Source organism: Melopsittacus undulatus, chromosome 3, assembly GCF_012275295.1.
Source record: "Melopsittacus undulatus isolate bMelUnd1 chromosome 3, bMelUnd1.mat.Z, whole genome shotgun sequence".
Lineage (NCBI taxonomy): Eukaryota > Metazoa > Chordata > Aves > Psittaciformes > Psittaculidae > Melopsittacus > Melopsittacus undulatus.
The window spans coordinates 16,532,223-16,553,328 of NC_047529.1; the positions used below are offsets into that span (position 1 = coordinate 16,532,223).

The 21,106-nt window shown below is 44.6% G+C and overlaps 2 protein-coding genes across 2 annotated transcripts in view; one reads left to right on the top strand and one right to left on the bottom strand.

Annotated features, from left to right (window-relative positions):
• TRAM2 (translocation associated membrane protein 2) overlaps nt 1–1,312 on the top strand; it is a 23,278-nt gene extending 21,966 nt beyond the window's left edge. The window contains exon 12 of the transcript XR_004549464.1: nt 1,289–1,312. The gene's annotated coding sequence lies outside the window, so the exon portion shown is untranslated. The remainder of the gene's footprint in view (nt 1–1,288) is intronic.
• Nucleotides 683–17,889, bottom strand: EFHC1 (EF-hand domain containing 1). Its single transcript, XM_005146487.4, has 11 exons — nt 17,771–17,889; nt 13,522–13,743; nt 11,710–11,997; nt 9,768–9,917; nt 7,925–8,117; nt 7,394–7,614; nt 6,453–6,593; nt 5,032–5,245; nt 4,266–4,413; nt 3,214–3,430; nt 683–1,211 (listed from the first exon to the last, which is right to left on the bottom strand). The coding sequence occupies exons 1-11, from the start codon at nt 17,831–17,833 to the stop codon at nt 1,140–1,142; spliced, it is 1,929 nt and encodes a 642-aa protein (XP_005146544.2). The 5' UTR covers nt 17,834–17,889; the 3' UTR covers nt 683–1,139.
• Between the last annotated feature and the right edge of the window lie 3,217 nt (nt 17,890–21,106).

Genomic DNA, 21,106 nt, shown 5'->3' on the forward strand with positions numbered 1-21,106 from the left:
GATTCTCAGCTGGACTGAGCAGCAGCACAGAACAGGCCCAGAAGGGAAGAGTGGTGACCTTTCTGAACAAGGGGTGACAGGAGGGAGCTGTCATGTGAAGGCTCTCAGCTGCCTGAGGGGAAGTGGGAATCCACCCTAAAAAAAGCTGATTTAAATAAGCAATTTGTTTCAGAGCTTTGTTCTCTGCTGTGTGCATGATGGGTGCCTTTCACATGTGCTCAGTGGCAATACTTGGCAGGTGTCATCTGGGGTGAGAAGGTCCCTGACACATTTACCTTCATGGAAAGATGAGCAATGTAACTCCAAGTGGAGCACAAGTGTCATACCTCTATTGCTATGCCAACTGCTTGTTTTCCCTTTTCATTGGGTCTGTCTGGTATGGTGACAGGTTGCATACAATAGGTTTAGATAGTATCTCAATACTAAAATCATTCTCCCAACCTTTTGTTAAAAAAATGCAAAGCTGCCGTCAGCAGATTTGTGTAAAGACCCCTGCTATCTCCACAGCTGTGTGAGAGCTAAACTCATCACTTCAAATAAAACCAGAATCACACTTTGTGGGTTTTTTCTCCACCACACCCTCAAAATTTTAATCCTTAGCTATTCCAGCTATTGAGGTACTTCTATTTAAAGCAGATACATTAACACATTCAGACCAGCAAGGGTAAATTTATCACAGGCCATGGTAGGGCTCTTATATTTTCTTGCAATGTAAATATCTATTTAAACTGGTAAGTCTTCACTGCTTGAAGGTGAAAGGCTCCTTTTGACTCTAAGAGAAATCTGGAGTGGTTATCACTGCAGGCTATAGAGAGCTCTAGCAAGCCTTGCTGTACTGCATTACAAAGTTCAACAAGAGTGCCTGGCTTTGGTTCTTCAAAGTTTTTTTCTCTTGTGAGTTTCATTTCAATGTCCAGTAGTTGTGAGGTTGAGTTTGGCAGTGACCAAAAGGGCAGGAAGAGATTAAGAAGGAAAAAAAATTAACAAAGTGAGGGTAAAATTAGCTGGATCTAGTGAGGATGGAAGGAGGAGAGTGAGTGAAGGTGAAGACTAGAGCATCTTTTTTGAAGTACAATGTCTTAAAGTCAAGTCAGTAAGAATTTTATTGCTGGTCTTGTTCTTCAGCTTCTGGGCAGAGATCACAAAGGGAAGGCTCTAAGGAAGTCACGGTAGTTTATCTGGTTTTCTCCACAAGAACACTGGTCAATCAGCTGGGGGAAAAAGAAAACAAACAACACTGCCATAAAGAGCTGGAAGAAGCTGCAAATCTGGGTTGTTTTTTTTTTAGGGGAAAGTGCCCAGAGGTACTCCTTGTGCAGCAGAGCACATCTTATTTTCCTCCATGGAAAGGCCTTGATAGTCCTGAATCACAGGTAACCTTGAATGTTTATAAATGACACTAATCTATGCAAAGAGAAGAGTTGATGTGTTTGAGTTTAATCCTGACTGCTTTCTGATTATCACCAGAGTGACAGTGTATCCACAAAAAAATAAAGGGTGGCCACAAACTGACATAGGCCACTGCCAGTCTTTCAAAAACACTATAGAAATCCCTGCCAAAAGTGGGATGGGGGCAGCATATCTGAACAGTTACTGTTCACTGGTGTCACTTTGGTGTGTGCACATGGCATAAAGTGGAGACACAGATAATTGAGCTCAGCAACAGACCTACTAATGAGCCAGTTCTGGTATCCATGCCTGACCCTGCATTGTGTTACAGCACTATAGCCTTTGTGTGCTTAAGGGGAAGAAAGAGGGCTTTTGTTTCTTTAATTGCATAACTAATCTCCTTCTGACACTCAGGGAGATGGAAAAGGTCTAATATCACAGTTTCTCGAAAGGATTCTTCTCCCCTTGTCGCCTGGAGACAGATTTACTAGGGTTGCTCTTGTGTGACTGACAGCTGTGCTCCTCTCCAATCCAGACAGTAAGCTATCTGCTCTATGTTTAATTTACACCACCACCATGTTCCTGAGGGCTCTGGGCACACTCTTACTAAGATTTCAAGAGAGAAGATGGGTGCTTTCTGTGTATAGGTCCTAGATGGGGATCCAAACAATTGCCACAGGTCCTCCATCCACATTCGTGTCACTTCATCTCCCACTCTCAGAGTGGAAGCAGAAAGGACTGTCACCATGTTGTAAATTCCTCAGGGCAGGGTGGTTTCTGATGAGCTCTAGCACAGCAAAGCCCTGGGTGCTCATCAAAGGCCTTCATTCAGTGCACATTCAGAGACATAAATGCCTGTGCACCTTTCTAACCACAGCTGTGATGCTTGTGCTTGGCTGGTTTAGAAAATTATTATTTTTGGGTTTTTAGCAAGTGAAATTCTCTGGTTTTTAGATTTCTTTAAACTCTGAGTCTGCCTTTACTGGCCACTAATCTACTGCATATCCCATTAAGCTTAGAAAGCATCCTTGCCAGTTATATTCCTGGAAGAATCCTCCATCCCTGCTGCATGAATTTTTCTCTTCAGTTTCCCTCACATTTTCTTCTATGCAGACTGTGATCTCCATGTGTGTATTGATCATAGTGCCCAGCAAGTCCATGTTTTAGTTGTGTTAACTGAGTGGCTACGATTTAAATTGCAATTCTCAAATCTTCAGCTGCTATTACATCTAGAATGCATCTAATCTTTCCTAAGGCTCATTACCTGAGCACCTCAGTGTCACCCCTACTCAATCCCAGGTGTGCTTAAGTCATGACAGACACTCAGTAGCTCTGCTGTAGCCTATGCTGGGTCTCTATTATGATATACAACCTCTTTGTACACCAGGTTTCTCATTTGGGGGGGAAACTGGATATCATTTTTTCCCTTTACTTAGAGGACAGCAATTATTATTTCTCAGGGAGGTTGTGAATGCTCTATCCCTGGCAGTGTTCAAGGCCAGGTTGGATGAAGCCTTGAGTGATATGGTTTAGTGTGAGGTGTCCCTGCCCATGGCAGGGGGGTTGGAACTGGATGATCTTAAGGTCCTTTCCAACCCTAACTGTTCTATGATTCTATGATTATCTCCTTCTTTAAGACCCGCACTGAACCAACAGCTCAGAGGCTTTTCTGAATTGATACTCTCTTGCCCTTTTCTTGAAGCTGCTCCCCTTTGTAGGGTAAAGCAGCTGGTGCTCACTTAGCTAGGGCTGGTTTGCAGAACAGCACTTCTGGAAGAGCTATAAGAGGGGAATTCAACATGCACAGCACCCCTTCCTTCTGACCTCGTTAAGAAGAGTGGTGTTGGTTGGCACACTCAAGCTCTCACAGAGGGATAAAAAGTTTGCTTTGTCCAGTACACCAGAGCCATCCTTGTCACACTGAAGAAATGCCTCCTGAATGTTTTTGTTGTTCAAGTGCTTATGGGGCTTCAGCTCTTCCTGAACACGTACAATTAATTCATCCGGTTCCTGCTTGCTGGTCCCAAGCTTGGGCATGTCACTGTAGAAGCAAGGAAGAACAGGACATGCAAAAGCTACTTCTGGCAGCCTTACTGTAACATTTATGTGAGCTAACTGCCCATCACAGCTGGCTAGGCTGTATTTCTGAATACACAGCAGGCTTCTGGGATGTTTGTTTTTTAATGCAAGCTCACCTCAGCCTGGACTTGGAGATGAAATTCAGTCTTGATCTTGGAGCATTAAGTAAACAATTTTCCCTTTGCAGGACATTTTCCCCATGCACCTCTTGTCTGCAAGTGCTCTGGGAGCACAAGCATTTTCTTGTGGTGCTTCATACAGTCCCAGGAACAGCATGCAATCATAGTTTCAACCAGAATCCCTGAACTACCATGATACTAACTGACCCCAAAGTGTGTTGTGAGGTAAAAGGGCTGTTACCATGTTACCCCAAATGGGTCCAGTCAGCTAAAAAAGAGGCTCTCCTGGGGTGATAAGCACAGCCAGAGCAAATGAAAACAACTTCACTAACTCTCCACTGATCTTACAAGCATCTAGTGAGTCATCCAGATACTGTCAGCAGCATCCGTTACAGTTAACTACTGCCTTTTGGAAAAAGACGACTGTGTCCATTTAGCTAAATCTCTGCTGCTGAGCCAGAGCTGTTCCACAGTGTTTTTGGGTCAGCAGCAGCCATGACATTATATCATACACACTTGACCCTCCCTGTATGTGTCCAAACACAGGCTCTTGGAGCTGAATAATGAGCTAAGCAGCCATTAGACAGTAGGCTGGAGCCTGTACAGGCTGCTGGAAATGCCCTTAGCCGTCAACCCTAAGTCTTATTTAACTCCACAACAACATCCTTTGAAGCTTACCTGTTGTCAGGCTCCTTTACCACCTGCTTTGGGTGAAAATGATCCCTCAGGGATTGCAGTGTTGCCTCAGGGAAACTCCCTGCATTGCTCTCCATATAATTAAGTACATATTCATCAGCATCAGTGATAACAAACCTGTGGCCAAACACTGGGGAAGAGGAATTTAAAAAAGCAGTGTTACTTGCCTTTCAGCATGGGTAAATCATTCCATCATCCAGGAGAGAGCATGGATTCTCTCTTGTGGCTGGGCTCAGGGTTGAGCGAGCACTGCTATTTGTTTCAGTCCTTGAAGTGAGAATAGTTTCACTGATTCAAAGAGAGTTCTGCTGCAAGAAGAGTAGCTGCTGAGAGCAAAGGCCCTGTGCCTGCGCCTACAGTGACTCCTCCATCAACACTGGTGTGTTTCTAAATGTTTCAGTATTACATTTGTTTTCCTTACAGGATAGAATTACAGCCTTTGCTGCTGGTAGTCATCTGGCATAGCTTTAACCCTGTGAATCATGGCAGGTCCCAAATTGTAAATGGAATACATACCATGGAGAATAAAGCTCTTTTCCTAATTATGTCAAAGGTCCAAACATTGGCAGTAACAAAGTTATACTGATGTACACCAGCTGGTGACCTGGAAACTCAAATGTGATGAGACCCAGAAGGAACAGATCTTCCAAGTGAAGGAAGGTATATGCACTATCCATGCAATTAGTGACATATCAGAGCAGGCACTGAAAAACAGTGCTCAGGGCATATCAAATTGGATGGATCTTACCTTCAATTGTAGAACCAATTGTGAGATCAGAGGGCCCATAGTATGTGGCATTTTCTGTAGTTGAGCCTGGTTTGGCAACTCTGGTCTTTCTTAAGTATTTGCCTCCAATGATGCCAGAGTTACGGACTGGAGGTTCATAGATGCTGATCATGTCATTGGAGAGGAAATAAGAGAGGATGAAACGACGCTTTCTGTCCTCGGGGTTTGGTGATTCCTAGAGGAAAGACAGTGGCTTTGAAAAGAACATTGGAACCAGGTTTTTATTTCCTGGGGTGCTTAGGAGTACCTAGTAACCCACTCATAAGCACCCAGAGTTCACTGCTTTTTTACACAGCTGAATAAACAAAGTGCTTGCTGTATGCCAAAGGCTACAGATATGCTGACAGAGTGTAACAAAGCCCTAGGAAGCATTAAATATCTGAATTTCAAAGGTTACTTGCTCTAGTCAGGCTCTCAGAAGCAGAATCTGGCCTGCAGTGACCAAGCACATTCAGTGTTCCCACAAACTGCGTAATCCAAGAGAAAGGAATATCTTATATGGAATGATTCATCACAGAGAGACTGGCTGTAAAATTCAGTATTAAAGATATATTTTTCATTGTAATAAGTGCCTGAGAGAGGTTGGTGCTGCCTTCAGCTCTTAGTCACAGGAAGACACTCCCCTGACACACCAGTAGGTTTACTTGCTTAGTTTAAAATTAAGTGGATCTGAACTCATCAGCCATGACCTTTAGGATCTCCTGCACAATAGGGAAAAGAAATCAGTCCTTATTCACCCTGAGTGTTTAGATAGGGCAGGCACCAGGCAGCACAGGAAATACCATTGCTGCTGCTGGATGTGCCAGAGGTTCCTTGCATAAACCCACTGTAAAGCTGGCACAAATGCCAGGGCCTGAATGCCATTTTTGTATGTGGAAAGCACCAACCCCTTGGACTCTCTGGCTTCTATGCTGGCCCTTGGCTGCTATGTTAGCACAGCACTGGCTACTGCACCCGGGACTAGCCTGGAGAAGGGCAGGTGCTGGAAGCTAGCACTGGAGAGACAGCAAGCTCATGCTTGTGGCAGCAGTTGAAGGCAGGCAGGGGCACAGTGCCCAGTTGCAGTGCTGTTTCAGTTAGGGCCATCTGTCACGTGCTGATGTCAGCGAGAGTTTTTCCATAAATGGCTGTGGTTTTGTAGTGTGTCTGGTTTGTATTTTCTGGCCTGTTTTTTTCTACCTTTATGTGATACTAATTGTCATAGCAAATACACAATAACCCAACAGCATCCCCTGAGAGGCACTCGCGTTGGCTTGAGGAACTCTCTTTTCCCACCAGCACAGAGGAGAATTTGCAAACAGCCTTGTCTGAGCAGGCTGTTCCTCCCATCCTTCTGACTCTACAATATAAGCTGGCACTATACCATCAAGGAAAGCACTTACCAGGGCCACCTGGTATCGCAGCACCTTGTTGTCATTCTCTAGCATCTTAATTACATCTTTCCGGGGAGGTTTTGGAAACAGAGAAAAGCAGTTCTGAAGAGTGTCTTCAAGGATGCCAAAACCATTATAGGGAGGAATTATCTGCATCAGAGGACATATCAAGCATAAACAGTTGAAATTAAGAACAATACAATGTTTGCAAGAGAACCTACCAAAAACCATCTGTTGGGAAAGAAATCTGTCACCAGATAGCAATAGATGTGACATCCTGACTAGTAGAGATACTACTAGCCTGGCCATATGTTGGACCCCTTATTTATAGAAAATATTCAAGAGAATTAAGAAAACCTGAAATTCAGAAAGCCAGGTAATTTTTTTTAATAAAGAGACTATGGCTGTACTAGAAACTAAACCTTCCTGTGCACAGGAACTCAGTCATCTGTATGGTAACACTATTAACCTCATCCCCATCATGTTTGTGGTTTGTAGGCCAGCTAGCACTCAAAACCATTCCTAGGCACAGTCTGAAAGGTAACAAGGACTCTAACGATCCCCAGTAGGCAATCTGGACTTGGCAACTCCGTTTTGGAGGGTGAGGGAGAGTTTAGTAGTATGATGCAGCCAGACTCTGCCCCTTGGCTTCCCAGACAGAACCAAACCCTGACACTGTTTAATGTTCTAGTATACAGACATAACCAGAGTTTCTTTATCACTATTAGCAAGTGCTTTGTGCTTTACAGTACTAGAAATCAATGGTTTCAGAGGACTTTAATTTTTATATTAGTGATGACCATTCTTGCCTTGTCTTTTTGAAGTTGCTCTTGCCTTTAAGCTGTACTTGTTTACTAAAGGTTCTTATTAAGCTGAACTTATGCTTTACCATAGAATCTTATACCAACTGCTTCCTTCTCTTCCTTCCTTTGAGAAACTGCTTGCAGTACCTGTTGAACTTCCTGAGGTGGCTTCTTCTTTATTTCCACTGGCTGGAAGTCAGTGATGCCAAATTTGTCACGATAAAAGTTTCGTGTGAACTCATCGCAATCATAGATGAAGAAATTGCGTCCAAGGAGGGTGGTATATTTGCCAACAGCAAAATCTTTAGCTGTGTACCACTCAAGTACCTCCTCATCAGAGATCTCCATCACACAGGTTGGGAAAGTCTCTAAGAACAAGAGAGCAATAGGAAAAATAAGGTAAGCAGGCAGATATTAACATTTCCTAGCGAAAAGGGATACAAAAGCCAACTGTATAAATAGCTCCAGAGAGCTGTTGGTACTGCTGTCCTGCCAGTGCTTCCCAGAAGAATTCAGTATCATTTTAAGAACTTTTCTTTGACCAAAACTGATGACACTTGGAACGTTTTCAGAAAAAAAAACTCCAGATTCAGTGTACCTCTGACACAGCCACCACACATACGTCTACCCAGCAAGGCCATTTAGCACACAGAGATGTGCTGGTCAATCTAAACTTACTTTGCTTATCCACAAAGGTTTTGGGTAAGCGCTGGCGTCTTATCAGTACTGGGAATGGATCTCTACCATCATTTTGCTTGTGGACTTCCCGAACCTCCACTGTGTCGTCTGCCAAGTAGTAATGGATGATGTAAGGCCGATTCTCACCAAAGATGCTGTTAGTGTCATCCCACATGGCATAGAAGCGAAGGACCTGGTGTGGAGGAAAAAGAGACAGAGAAGACAAGCAAGGACTAGAATTACTAATGCTTTGTCCAAATGAAGTGGTTAAATTTAGATATTAGGAAAAAATACTTTACTATGAGGGTAGTGAGGAGCTGGCACAGATTGCCCAGAGAAGCTGTGGACTCCTCATCTTTGGAAGTGTTCAAGGCTAGGTTGGATGGAGTTTGGAGCAACCTGGTCTAGTGGAAGGTGTCCCTGCCATGGTATGGGGGTCGGAACTATGTGATCTTTAAGGTCCATTCCAATCCAAACGATTCTATGATTCTACGAAATGGGTTAGGTGATTGGAGGCATCTCGCCAAGCTTCTCTATCAGGTCCAGAAGAACCAAGCCCTTGTACTATGGAAACTGGGATGATTTGGCTGCTGGGGCAGCAGTAGAAAGGGTAGCAGGGGCCTGGAGAGTTGAACAGGCCTGGCTTACCTTGACAACAGTAAGAGAGAAAGAGTTTAAGCTAAGAGATTTACTTCAGGAAGCATACAGAAAATTGGGGAGGGAGTTGGGGGGGTGAATGATTAAAAAGCAGCAGAAAATAATTACTAAGGAATGAATGGGGAAGTAGTCTTATGGGAAGTTATTTTTATAATGAAACTTAATGCAGTAAGACAGAATTTTCTTTTGACTTTTAAACCTCTTACAGGTTTCATGGCCAATTCTTTACTGCTGTCACTCCAAAGAAGGCAGAGAGGAATATATTCAGCAGTCCTGAGGAGGCTGCATTCAATGCAGGCCTTGTCTTATTTCTGGTTAGGGGAAGTATCATCTGTTAATGCCACAGAAATCAAACTCCTCACACTGCAGTGCTCAAGAGTTCCCCAAGGCACAGCTCCTAAACAGGCAGCCCAGTAGCAGACAGTTGGCCCAGCACAGACCTGAGTCACTAAAGCTAAACTGGCAGTAAAATGGCAGGCATGGCCCAGCTTGCATCCACACAGCAAAGCTCTCTGCTCCCCTCAGAACAGGGTGACAGTATCCAAAATGGCACCTGAATATGATCCTGGCCTGTGCTGACTCCCAGCTGATGGCCAGGAACTGTTTGACTGATAGCTGGCTAGGGACAACACGCAGGACTCAGGTCACGCCTTGCCCCTGTTTTACTTTCTAGTATAGAAGCAGTCTGTAGGGTTTCTTACATTGTTGCTAGATGAAAAGATGAAGATCCAGAGGAGCATGTAAGAGTGTTAGCCAACTGTGTGCACAGGGCAAATTCAGTCAGAGCAAATGGCATTTGTATCTGAAATTTTCCACTCTGGCACCTGGCACTGATGTTTTGAAGGAAGAGAGGAGTGGATGCAGCATGGTCATTGGTCATAGAAATGCATCTGGCTGCTAACTTCCGGAGACAGGTAGCTTATCTCATCGCAACAGAAAGCAAGAGAAAAATGGAGGATTTGGAGCATGAGCCCTGCAATCCAAAAAGAAGCTGTTTACAAGGCACAAAGCTCAGCAGAAACGTAAAAGGTTTTGTTTCTCACTAAAGCCAAAAGAGGAGCAAATCTGGAATCTGTTCAGTGAAGTGAAATTATTTTAGAATGAGTAAGATTGCACACATTCACAGGCTCAGGTTTCAATAACATGTGCAGTCTGTAATGTGGGTAATCACTATCAGCTCTCTCACCTGCTTGTCGTAAGTCAGAAACTGTTTGAGTTGGTCAAAATCTGATGGTGTGATGTACTTGTGCACAGGCATCTGACGCAGTTCTGTGTAAGGATCAAAAGCCATTTTCTCTGGAGGGTTCACTTCAATTCCTTGGCTCTCCAGGAACTCCTAGGAAGGTCAACTGAGGTATTAATGGTGCCAAGAGTTCTGAAGGTAAGAAGTAACTACAGGTTACGGATGGGCTGAGATGAGTGTTGTCAAAATACTGCAAGTTCACTCCCACAGACCACCAGCCTGCAGGAGTATTAGTTCTGCTACAATAGCAAATACAATAAAAGATGACCAAGATGTTTTCATTTAAGCTGCTTCTTAGCTTTGATTGTCTTTTAATTAATCAGGGCAGTCCTGTCCTCAACATCCTAACTCAGATTTTACTTGAGCGCAGTTTTCCTTGACTTTAGGGCTTTAAATGGAGCATAACTGTCAGTTGGTAAATGAACAAGATTAAATTAGTGCATAACTGGAGATGTAGTTAGTCAGAATTGTAGAGATCTAGGGCTCCCCAGTGTGTGGACAGTGGAATATAGTGTTACCCACACTAGATCCACCAAGGCCCTTCAGGCCATAAAGATATTTGCCAGAGTGGCAGCGTCATTCTGTCTTTTGGGAGGAGTACTTTTCCCACAGAGAGAGGGCAATCTGCTTGTTTATAAAGGGACCCTTTGCTTACATTGGATGCGTCAACAAACTCTAGGGTATTACTTGTGTACTCACATCAGTCACCCAAAGCAACCTCTGAAGTCAATGGACTTCTTTCCTTTCTGGCCTTGGGAAATGGCCCAGGAAAACATTCAGCCCAGGAAGCCCTATGTAAACATCTCCAACAGGCACGTGAGATCACCCTGAAGAGTCACAGGGCAGATTCACACTTTCAGACTATTTTCTGGTCTGGAGGATGACAGTTTGTGGTAAATGGACTAGTGGCCTTGAGATACAGACCCACATAGATGATTTCACGCTCTCTATCAACCAACCAACATTAACATGAGGACCAGCTCTTCATCTGCTGTGAATTGACTTTAACAGTCATCCAGTTCCAGCAGAGGTGGTCCCACATGTTCTTAACAGCCACATATATATCAATACACTATGCCTGGGAACATTCCTGGACACTGAGGCTGACTGGCAAGGAAAAACCTGAATCAGTAATCTCTGAGCCTCCAGGATAGGTTGACTGCATGTAATTCACCTATTAGGAATGGTCCCTGGAGCATTCTAACTCCTGGACTGCTTCTGGGAATTGCTTGGAAGAATAAAATCATAAAATAGTAGTTGACTGGGACTGAGACTATACTGGGGACAATCTAACAGGATACCAGTATACTGCATTTGTTACTACTTGTTACTGGATTACTATTATCTCATTTACTGGTGTAGAAATAGCCTGAAATAGAAAAGCAGGCAATGAGTATGCTCTCTTAGAAAGGTCAGTTCACATCACAATTCTCAACCCACAGATCATAACCTCTTTTCTGGCTTGACTGTAGATGGGTGCAGAGTTAATTACTGCATTTCCTCCCCCTGTTTTTAACAGAGGAGATGTAAGTGAAAAGAGTTAGGATCAGTAGTTTCTCACGTATGCACAATGTTTCATCTGGAATCTAAGCAGTTAAACACACTGAGATGAACTTAGAATCTGTGTTGTAAAGAGAAGTCTTGAGAACAAAAGACGGACTCCCAGCAGTCCTAAGGCAAAAGTACTGAGCAATTAACTCAGCAAATATCATACCTTGAACTCCCCATAGATCTGAAGAGAGAAGTCTTCATGAAAAGCAAAATGAAAGATTGTGAGCAATCGTATTATGAAAGCTACAGATGCGGACTACTGGACTCTAACAGGTCTGTCCAACTGTAACTTCTGTGATTCTTTTTGTCAGTGTTCCCTGTACAAGCAACACACCTGTGTGAATCGGTCACAGTCGACTATGCGGTATGTCCTGCCATACATGGTGATGTTCATGCCCCGATTCAGATCTTTCCAATGGTAATGTTCCCCATGGTCATTCTTGGGCACCCGGTGGCGTCTAATATGTTTGCCTTGAGGAATACCAGAGTTCGGCACAGCAGGTTCTATGACGTACATGCTGTCATCTTCCAAATAGTAATAGATACACACTTGGCGGATACGGTAATGCTCTTCTGCAGAGAGAGGAACATCTTCCTGGAAATAGGCATCGAACTTCAAAATCTGCCAAAGGGACAATATAAAAAAAAGGGAGAGATAAAGAAAAATCTTTAACACCACAATTAGGTTATTAAGATCAAAAATGTATTTGTCATTTGCTTTGGCAGTGTGAAGTTACTGGATTGTAATCTATAAAATCATCCAACCCAACTGTAGCCTAATTTGTGACTGATGGAAGAGGCATCATGAGGGCTTTTATCAAGATCTGCCTTTTACAGGGTGTAAAAAGTACATCCTTTTCTCCCCTCCTCCTTGATCTCCTTGCTGTTTCACCCGCTGCCAGGTGTGTGGTTACTGCCAGTAATGCAGTTTACTGGCATGCATGACTTTACTGTTGTCAGCTTTGCAGACCCTGATTTAAGGAAGCTATCAGGAGGTTTTAGTAGAGTTCAACAACATCTGTAGATTTTTAAAAGTTGCATGGGTTGACTGAAGTAACATCTCTTCAGCACTGACAGCAAAAGCTACTATGTGTTGGAGAAACAGGGAGACACATAAGCCAGTCAGTTATGGTTCCTGTGCATAGCAGAAGTGTGAGGAGTATTTCCCCCAAGAACATTTAATGTGCCAAAGAGAACATAGGTGGGAAATCAGGCCTTGCTTACCCAGAGGCCTGAGTAACAAAGTGATGATAAAGCCAGCAAGTTCCTACCAGCCAGCAAAAGTACTTCAAAAGGGACCATGATTCCCCTGAGCAGCATGGGGCCCCTACTGCTACTGTGGCTTGAATGAAGGGGCAGAGAAGTATCTGGCAGATTAAACAGCAACATCTACATTACCCTGAAGGAACAGCCTCAGTAATTAACAGAGCACATCTGTTCCCCAGATTGTCTCACAGATGGGCTGAGGGTTGGCCGTGGACTGCCTTTCCAGGCCTGCCTACATGAGCTCAAGTCTGCTAAGCCTTTCATGCTCTGCAGTGACTGCTCTCTGTGGCTGAGGGTGCACTTGCCAGCTTGCAGTCTATGCAACTGGTGCATTTAAAATCCAAGGGTCAGCTCAGGACTGTTCTGAGCAGACACATTGCCACCTCCTAATCTGATATCATCACCAAAGAGTAATGCAGGAAGTACTAACAGAGCAGGACAGGCTGCAACATGCCATGGTGACAAACACAAGTGTAAATAGATAGACCACAGTTAAACAGTCTAATAGGGTCCCCATTGCAGACTGTCTTTTACAGTTTAAGTTTAATTATAATGTCAATATAGTTTTGGAAACACAGAAGGCCAGGCTGTGGCTTGCAGGGCAGTGGTTATAAACTGAAGCTTTCAGAGTTACTCAAACTTCTTTTCCAGTGCCTGCTGGAAGTGCTCTAGCGTAACTTGTGGGGAATGTCTTACATAGTTTACGTATTATAATCCTCCTCCCAAGCAAAGAAAGCCTCTTTCAGTCTGGGGTTCAGCTGTCTCTGACTAAGGGCTATGGCATCTGAAAACTGCTGTACACTGTCCCATGAACCCTGGAGCTGACTGTTTATGTCTCTGAACTTGGCCAGTGATATTCCTGGAATAAGCTTATTTATACCTTTTTGTCAAAAGCCACGTGTGCTGGAATGAAGCCTGAAGGTGGAGCCCGCTTGACTTGTCCATAGGTCAGCGTGGGTCTCTGGCTGGCTAATTCATCTAATTCAGCTTGAGAAAGCTGATTCACATACAGTCGCTCCCCACCAATTCCCACTGTTGGCAGCCGAGAAAAGGCATATCCATTTTTGTAGCCCAGTGTCTGGGACCGATGAAAACATGTTTTCTGTGGAAGGAAATCCAGCTGTTGAAATACTGCATACACTTAGTTGAGACAGCTACTGAAAGCACTTTAAAAAAAGTAAAAAAGTGTAATAGCCAGAATTCCCCCTTCCTCTTTCCCCCATACCCCAATTTTATTATAACCTACTTTAGGAGGCATTTACAATTAGATTTTAGATCAAGAAGGCTGAAAAAAAAAAAAAAATAAGTGGCTGGAGGAACAAAGTATCAGGTGAACTCAAATCCTAGCACTGCCACAGACTCCCCAAGAACTTAAATCACTTAATTGTCCTATTGCCATCATTCTCAGTGCCTAGAATGGGGTGACAGCACTTTATCTCTCCTAGTATTCACCTCACAAACTCTTCATTCCCTACTCTGTGTTACAGAAGTACAGAGCACCATGGGACCTCACTGTGTTATTGCCTTATGGTGTTCCCTTGACTATTACACATTGTGCACTCCGTGTGTTTTCTACTGCTATTTATTTTTTAAACTCTTTCTTGGGGATGATACTCATAGGATTTTCTTCACTGGGATAAATCAAGGTGTGTCACGCTCACAGAACTGCAGTTATGAAATGTACCAAAGCACATGAGCTGTTTCGCCACCCCTTTCCAGTCTATGCAAGGGTCACACATTAAATAATCACAACCATAGTGTAAGACCTTATAGCAGATTAATGAGAAGCCTGATTAAGATGAGGAGAATTCTATGTGGGCACTGTATAATGCTGGCTATAGGATTCACCTGTTAGTTTTTGGTTTGTTGGTTTAATCTGGGTTTTGAGCTTCTTTCACCTATCTTTGCTAACTGCCTCATGCCAGGTTTGAGCCATTCTTCAGGCTAAATAATTATCCAGTTAGCCCAGGAAGGTCTCTGCTTTGATTAAGAACACACAAGAAAGAATCTCAGAGCTGTGAATAGGACCTGGTCTCTGTCACCCCAGTTCTGTTCTGCACTGCTGAAAACTAGGATCACACTTGAGTGACCACAAGCGACTTGACTCACTGTACAGCCCACCACACCTGGTATCTCACCTGCAATCCGGAAAGCATTTGAAATCATGCATGCCTAGCTGGTCCCACTGGGCTTTCAACACCTAATGCTCCAGAGAAAGCAGCAGTAATTGCAAGTCCTTCATAAAAAAATCCCTGACTTTACCTTGACTCTTGCCAAGTAAAACAGAGTTGTACACATTTCTAGCACTGAAGGAATAAGCTTCAGCTCCTTTTCCAGACACAGACTGGAACTCAAACTCAGGCATTTGAACCACTTCTTTTCCACCCCCTCTCTCACACCCCCATGGTTAAGCCTCTAATCTTATTTATACCTCCAAGGCCCCACTTAAATGTTACATAATTGCCTGCTTTCTCTTTAAACTGGTACTACAGATCTTGCAATGCTGTGGAGAGAGCAGTCAGGAAAGCAGATTCAGGTGAAATCAGCTGAAGACCTGTTAGCAGAATGTCTTATAAACATTAGCCCAGAACTGCCATTTCCTTCTGTTAAATAAATATGAAAAGAAAGCTGTGGGGAAAAAAAAAATCAAAGAAAACCAGGAAGTTAGTCTTTAAACTGGGCAGTGTCAGTGTTTGTCAGAAGTGCACAGGCTTTTAAGGGCCCACAGTTGCTTAAAGAAAACACCTCATAAATTCATATGACTCTGGAGTCTATAAGCTCTCTGAAGAAAGCATGGATGCCAGATAACATCTCACAGTATCAGGTGACTAATGCAAATTTAAAAGGGAAAACCCAGAATGTAAACTCCTAATCTCAGTTGCTGCCAGTCCATATCTGAAGAAATTCCACTGAATTAAGTCACCCTTTTTGCCAAGTATATAACACTTCATACAAACACCATTCCCCCTCCCAGTGTCTCTGTCTCTCTGTCACATAAGCACTAAGTAATAACAATATTATCTTATTTGAACACAGAGGTTTTCTTCAGCACTTCTCAGCATTCACTTAGAAAACACGCATTGTGGTGCCCATTTTATAGATTGGGAAACAGAAGTAAAGTGAGTTGATAGCACGCACTGGGGCTCATCCTGAAGAACACTGCAAAGACATTTCTGGAGTTCAGATCTCTTTAAAGCATTACCAATAATTCAATACTTCAAGTTACTCTAAAATAACAATCTGCTCTGCCAAGTCCCATGGATGTTTCTTACATACACAGAGTGCTACTGAAGTCAATAGAAGCATTCATATGACTCAAGTGAGCTTGATTTTACTGATAGAGGAAATATTATTTTGCTAGGGGCAGAAATTTGCATTGTATATTTCCAAGATGTTATAAATTATATTGAAGAAAAATATTACTGAGCTGAGAATAATTCTGAGATAACCTTTACTACTGCTTTGATTAAGAGTATTTGTTACGAGTAAATGACTCCACTTACTGGTGGGGAACTCAGTCATCACTAACTTAGGAAGTAGTTTGTTGCTGGAAGCCACCACTAAGACTGATACAGTGACAATTTATGCTTAAGTAGCCCCAATCCACGCATAAGCAGAATAAAGAGAGGGTCCTATTTAGGCAAACAGAGAAAACTGTGTTCCCACAAAAGCATCCAGAATGATCTAGACTGGGTTTACCAAAGCCCATCATGACACAGTTCTTGTCAAGAGCACATCATGTCAAGAGCACATCTGTCTTCAGTAAACTCTCTTGTTTTCACCTGAACCTGTTTTCCTAACTGCTCTCTCCACAGCATTGCAAGATCTGTAGTCTATAGTAACAATAGAATCACAGAATGGTTTGAGTTGCAAGGGACGTTAAGATCATCCAGTTCCAACACCCTGCTATGGGCAGGGACATCTTCCACTAGACCAGGTTGCTCCAAGACCCAAGGTTTGGATAGTGTTGCTTCTCCTAGGTATATCAGGAAATCCAGAGGGGCTATCAGGTGAGTTTATGGATCCTGGTTTGGGGTGGTATCAAAATAGGTAGCAGGTTCAGAACATATCCCCTTGGGAAAACTGAGATGGTTCACAGAAACAGCAGCTTTCCTGGGGAAATCGAATTTCAAGACTGTAAAGTGAGTTGGGGGCTACGCTTTCCCTTAGGGTATGACATAAACTGGCAGGGGAACAATTGGATGGACTGGGGGGTACTGGATTCCCATGGAATGGGTTTGCAGCTAATAGTTTTGCAGTTATAGAGAAAACATTTCAAATGAGTCTCAAATGAGGGTCTCAAGTAAGGTTGGTGGAATCTACCTCTCGAAAGCTATCAGAAAAATTACAGGGGTTATCAGATGGGTGCAAGATGCCATGGATTCTTAGGGACAACATTAAGAGCACCAAGTCTCCTGAATAGTGGTGTCAGGGATGTCTGGTCCCTGAGACTTAAGAGAGTAGCAGGTCTGCTGTGCCTGGGGTCAGGGCATTCCAGGTGGGTTCAGAGAGTTCAGGTCCTCTGGAAAAGAGTTCATCAGACAATCGTTGGCTTTGGGAAAAAAACCAGGTCCCCTGAGAGAGAGATCAGTAGGTATTAGGCTTGCTGGGGAAGCTTCAAATGAGTGTACATGGCACCAGGTCCCTTGGAGGTCACTTCACAGGGTACCAGGTACCCTGAAGGGTGTGTGGTGAGTTTGAGAGGTACCAGGTTCCCAGGACATGGGTTCATAGGACACCAAGTCCCCTCAGAGATATTAGATGTATTCAAGAAGTACCAGACCTCTTGGGAGAATTAGAGGGTGGTCTGAGGGAATAGGAAGCTCCCTCATGACAGGTTCAGGGGGTAACATGAGGACCATCAGGCAAGTTTAGTGGTACCAGGTCTGTTGAAGAGTTAAAGTCTGAGGGATTAAGAGATTCCCAGCGCGTGTCTTCAGGGGCTACCAATACCCCGGGGGCAGCCGAACAGGGAGCAGGTCACTGACGAGCCCCTGAAGCAGGCTGGGGGTGGGCATGGAAGGCCCGTTCTCAGGGGGGCACCTGCTATGCCAGGCCAGACTGGGCTGGGGGTTGTCCCCGGGCACTGGGGCTCCCGGGAGGCAGGGTGCACCGTGCGCCGCGCTCACCATGGGGTCCCTGAAAGAGCAGCCGGGCAGAAAGGGCAGACCCGGACCCGGCTGCGAGCTCATGGCCGCCCCGGCACTCCTTCCCTGGCTCCGGCGACGCTGTCTCCACGGCAACCGTGCGCAGGCCCAGTGCGCATGCGCGAGAGGGAGAGGCGCATGGGCACAGTGAACAGCCCACCTTCCGCGCCTGCGCTCTGAGATACCGGCAGGCGTTGCCGTGGCAACGGGAGGGCGCGGAGTGGGTCGAGGCCGCAAGGCCGGGCAGGGCTCCTTCGTGCCCGCAGCGTGGAAGCGGCATTCCCGGGGGATGTGGGAAGCGTTCATTCTGCTCTCTTACGGACCAGGGTGCCGCCATGGCCCTCCTCCCAGCCTTTCAGCATCTCGCAGTGTAACCGCAGTGTTGTCTCTGCCAGGCCCTCATCCCCTTGGCACCGCTGGTCCATGGCCGTGCTGTTAAAATCAGCTCCAAAACAGGTGGAGGCATTCAGTTTGGGAGTTGTCTCTACCCTGTGCAGAGGGAGAGGCGCAGCTGTGGAGGGTCAGATCTGTACCTGGAGTGCTCAAAACAGTGTAACAGGAGAAGAGATTGTGCTGGTTTATTGTGTATGTACTATGTATGTTAGCTGACAAATAGTGGCTTTTATAATATGTAGCACTGATGCAGTTCCTCTTTCAAACACAATTTTTATCTCTTTCTGAAGGAAGCAGCAAGAAGAAGCAGCAGTGAGGTGGGAGGGGGAAATCAAGGGGAAGTTGATTGTGCAAAAATCACTCCCAAATACAACAGATAAAGAGAGCTAAGCCAATCACCACAGAGGAATTAATGTTTGGTATGTGTCTCCCTTGGTCTCTTTATCAGCAGCACACAAGACAGGCTGGGCTACAATTCAAGGGCAGCAGGCTCTGAGTTTTGTAAGCAGAAGCCAAGCAAAGAGAAGTGCAGCCAGACCGTCTGTCCAAGCATGGTGTGGGAGAGAGAAGAAAGCCAGCCGGTGAGAGATAAAGAGTGAGTCTGACAGGCTTAGAAAGGAAAATAATAGACTGAAGGCCAAGCAGGGCTGAAAGATCTGAAAGACAGTGGGCTGCTGATGTGGCTGCTGACTCAGATGCAGGTGCTGTGACTGAAGCATGCTGATTTCTCTTGCTGTGATAGCCAAGCACTGTTCAGTGGGTTTCCTGGACTTTAGCAAGGACCAGGGCCTTCCCCAGAGAAGGAAACTTGCACCCATGGGCAACAGGTCATCCTCTAGGAGAATGATGGCAACTTCTTAACAAGGCTGTGTGGGAGAGACACCCCTATGCACAGCTTGCAGTGGGGCAGGAGTGCTGTTCTCACACTCTTTGTATGAATGGGGAAATAAGACTGGGGGATTTATGCAGGGTCACGAAGTAGGATGTTAGGCTCTAAGTGTGAGCAGGGACAGGATCAGAAGACTGTGGTCCAAGTACATTCTTCCTGGGTGTTTTAAGGGAGATGGGAATGAAGAAAGGAAGATTAAGAAAAACCATAGCAGTAGCTTGTAGGTTGTTAAGAATAGTGACCATAAAGCAGGATAAAGGAATACTGGGGAATAAGGTGTTGAAGTGCAATTCAGAAAATCTGGATTCAGCTGCATCGTTGGCATCAACTTCTGTACAGGCAAGTGCAACTTGCCAAGGTTAAGACAAACTTCTTTAGCCTCCTACATCCCTACTGTCTACTCGCAAAAGGGAAGTCTTTATCCGGCTGTGCTTTCATGGCACTGGAGGCCTCTTTGTGGCTACAGATGAAGATATCTCGCCCTCTGGTGGGTAAAAACATAGCAGTATAGAAGCCTTGCTCTGGATGTTTTATTAAGATATAATAATGAAAATTATTAGTGTGGTGGTAATAGAAGGGAAAAAAGTGGTGTTTTTTAGACCGCTGAAATTCACACCGCGGGTGTATCCTGGAGGGAGTGGTATGTACCTGGTCACACATGATCCTCCTGGTAAAGAGGGTTTAAACTAGTGACAAGGGAGAGTTACCAGCAACCCTGTTACGGGGTGATGGACAAGGCTGATGAGCAGAGGACCTACCGTCATGTGATGGAAAGGGATCACAAAGTCTACAAAACAGGGCTTGAGAGGTGGGCCCTTGTGAGCCCCATGTTCAACAAGGCCAAGTGCAAGGCCCTGCACCTGGGTCAGGGGCAGTCCCAGGCACAAATACAGGCTGGATAGAGAATGGATTTAGAGCAGCCCTGAGGAGAAGGTCTTGGGCTTTTGGTTGATGAGAAGCTCAACATGAGCTGGAAGTGTGTGCCTGAGACCAGAAACCAACTGAGTGCTGGGCTGCATCACCAGCAGTGTGACCAACGGGTTGCCAGAGGTGATTCTCCCCCTGGTGGATGATCTTTAAAGACCCTTCCAACCCAAACCATTCTATGATTCTATGAAGGCTCAGGTGGGATCTTATCAATGTATATAAATACCTGAAGGAACAGTGCAAAGAGAAAGGGTCCAGGCTCCTTACAGTGGTGCCCAGTGCCAAGGCCAGAAGCTATGGGCACACAGTGAAACACAACAGGTTCCTCTGAACATCAGGAAACACTTTTTTACTGTGAGGGTGACCAAACACTGGCACAAGGTGCTCGAAGAGGTGATAGAGTCTCCATCCTTGAAGATATTCAGCAGCCACCTGTATGTGGTCCTGGGCAACTGGCTCTGGATGTCCCTGCTTGAGTAGGGGAGGATGGATCAGATGACCCCCAGAGATCCCTTCCAAACTCAACCATGCTGTGACTAAGCACAGCTACCAGCAAGAAAAACAGAAGCTCTAGCCTTATTTCACATAGGCTCACTGACTGATACCCTTTTGTCCATCAATGGTTGTCTCTTTGGCTTAATTTTAACCATGTGCAGAAATGTTTTGCTTGGACAAGCACTGAAGTCGCAGCTTGGCCACTAAAGCTGCCAGGCCACCAAATCACTGACTACTCACCTCCGACAGACAATAAAGAAAGCTGGACACCCAGGTACTTATGTAGATGATGAACTTAAATCCCTCAAACCAGTGTCAGGGCAGCCATTCTGTACGTCTCTTGTGAAAAGTGAATGAGATCCCATAGTTACTGTGAAACCTGGAAAGTGCTTTGAGATGCACAGATAAAACCACACCCTATTGTTCATTATTAATTATTATCCACTCTAATATATCCACTCTAAAATTACCATCTACTTTTCTTCCTAATGACGCATGACCTATCGTAGTTGTGCATTTGGGAATTTCACACCACACCAATCCTTTTGCTTTTATAGTTTTTTTCCACTAAGATTTTTAAATAACAATCAGTACAGTACAAAGCTTAAAATGCT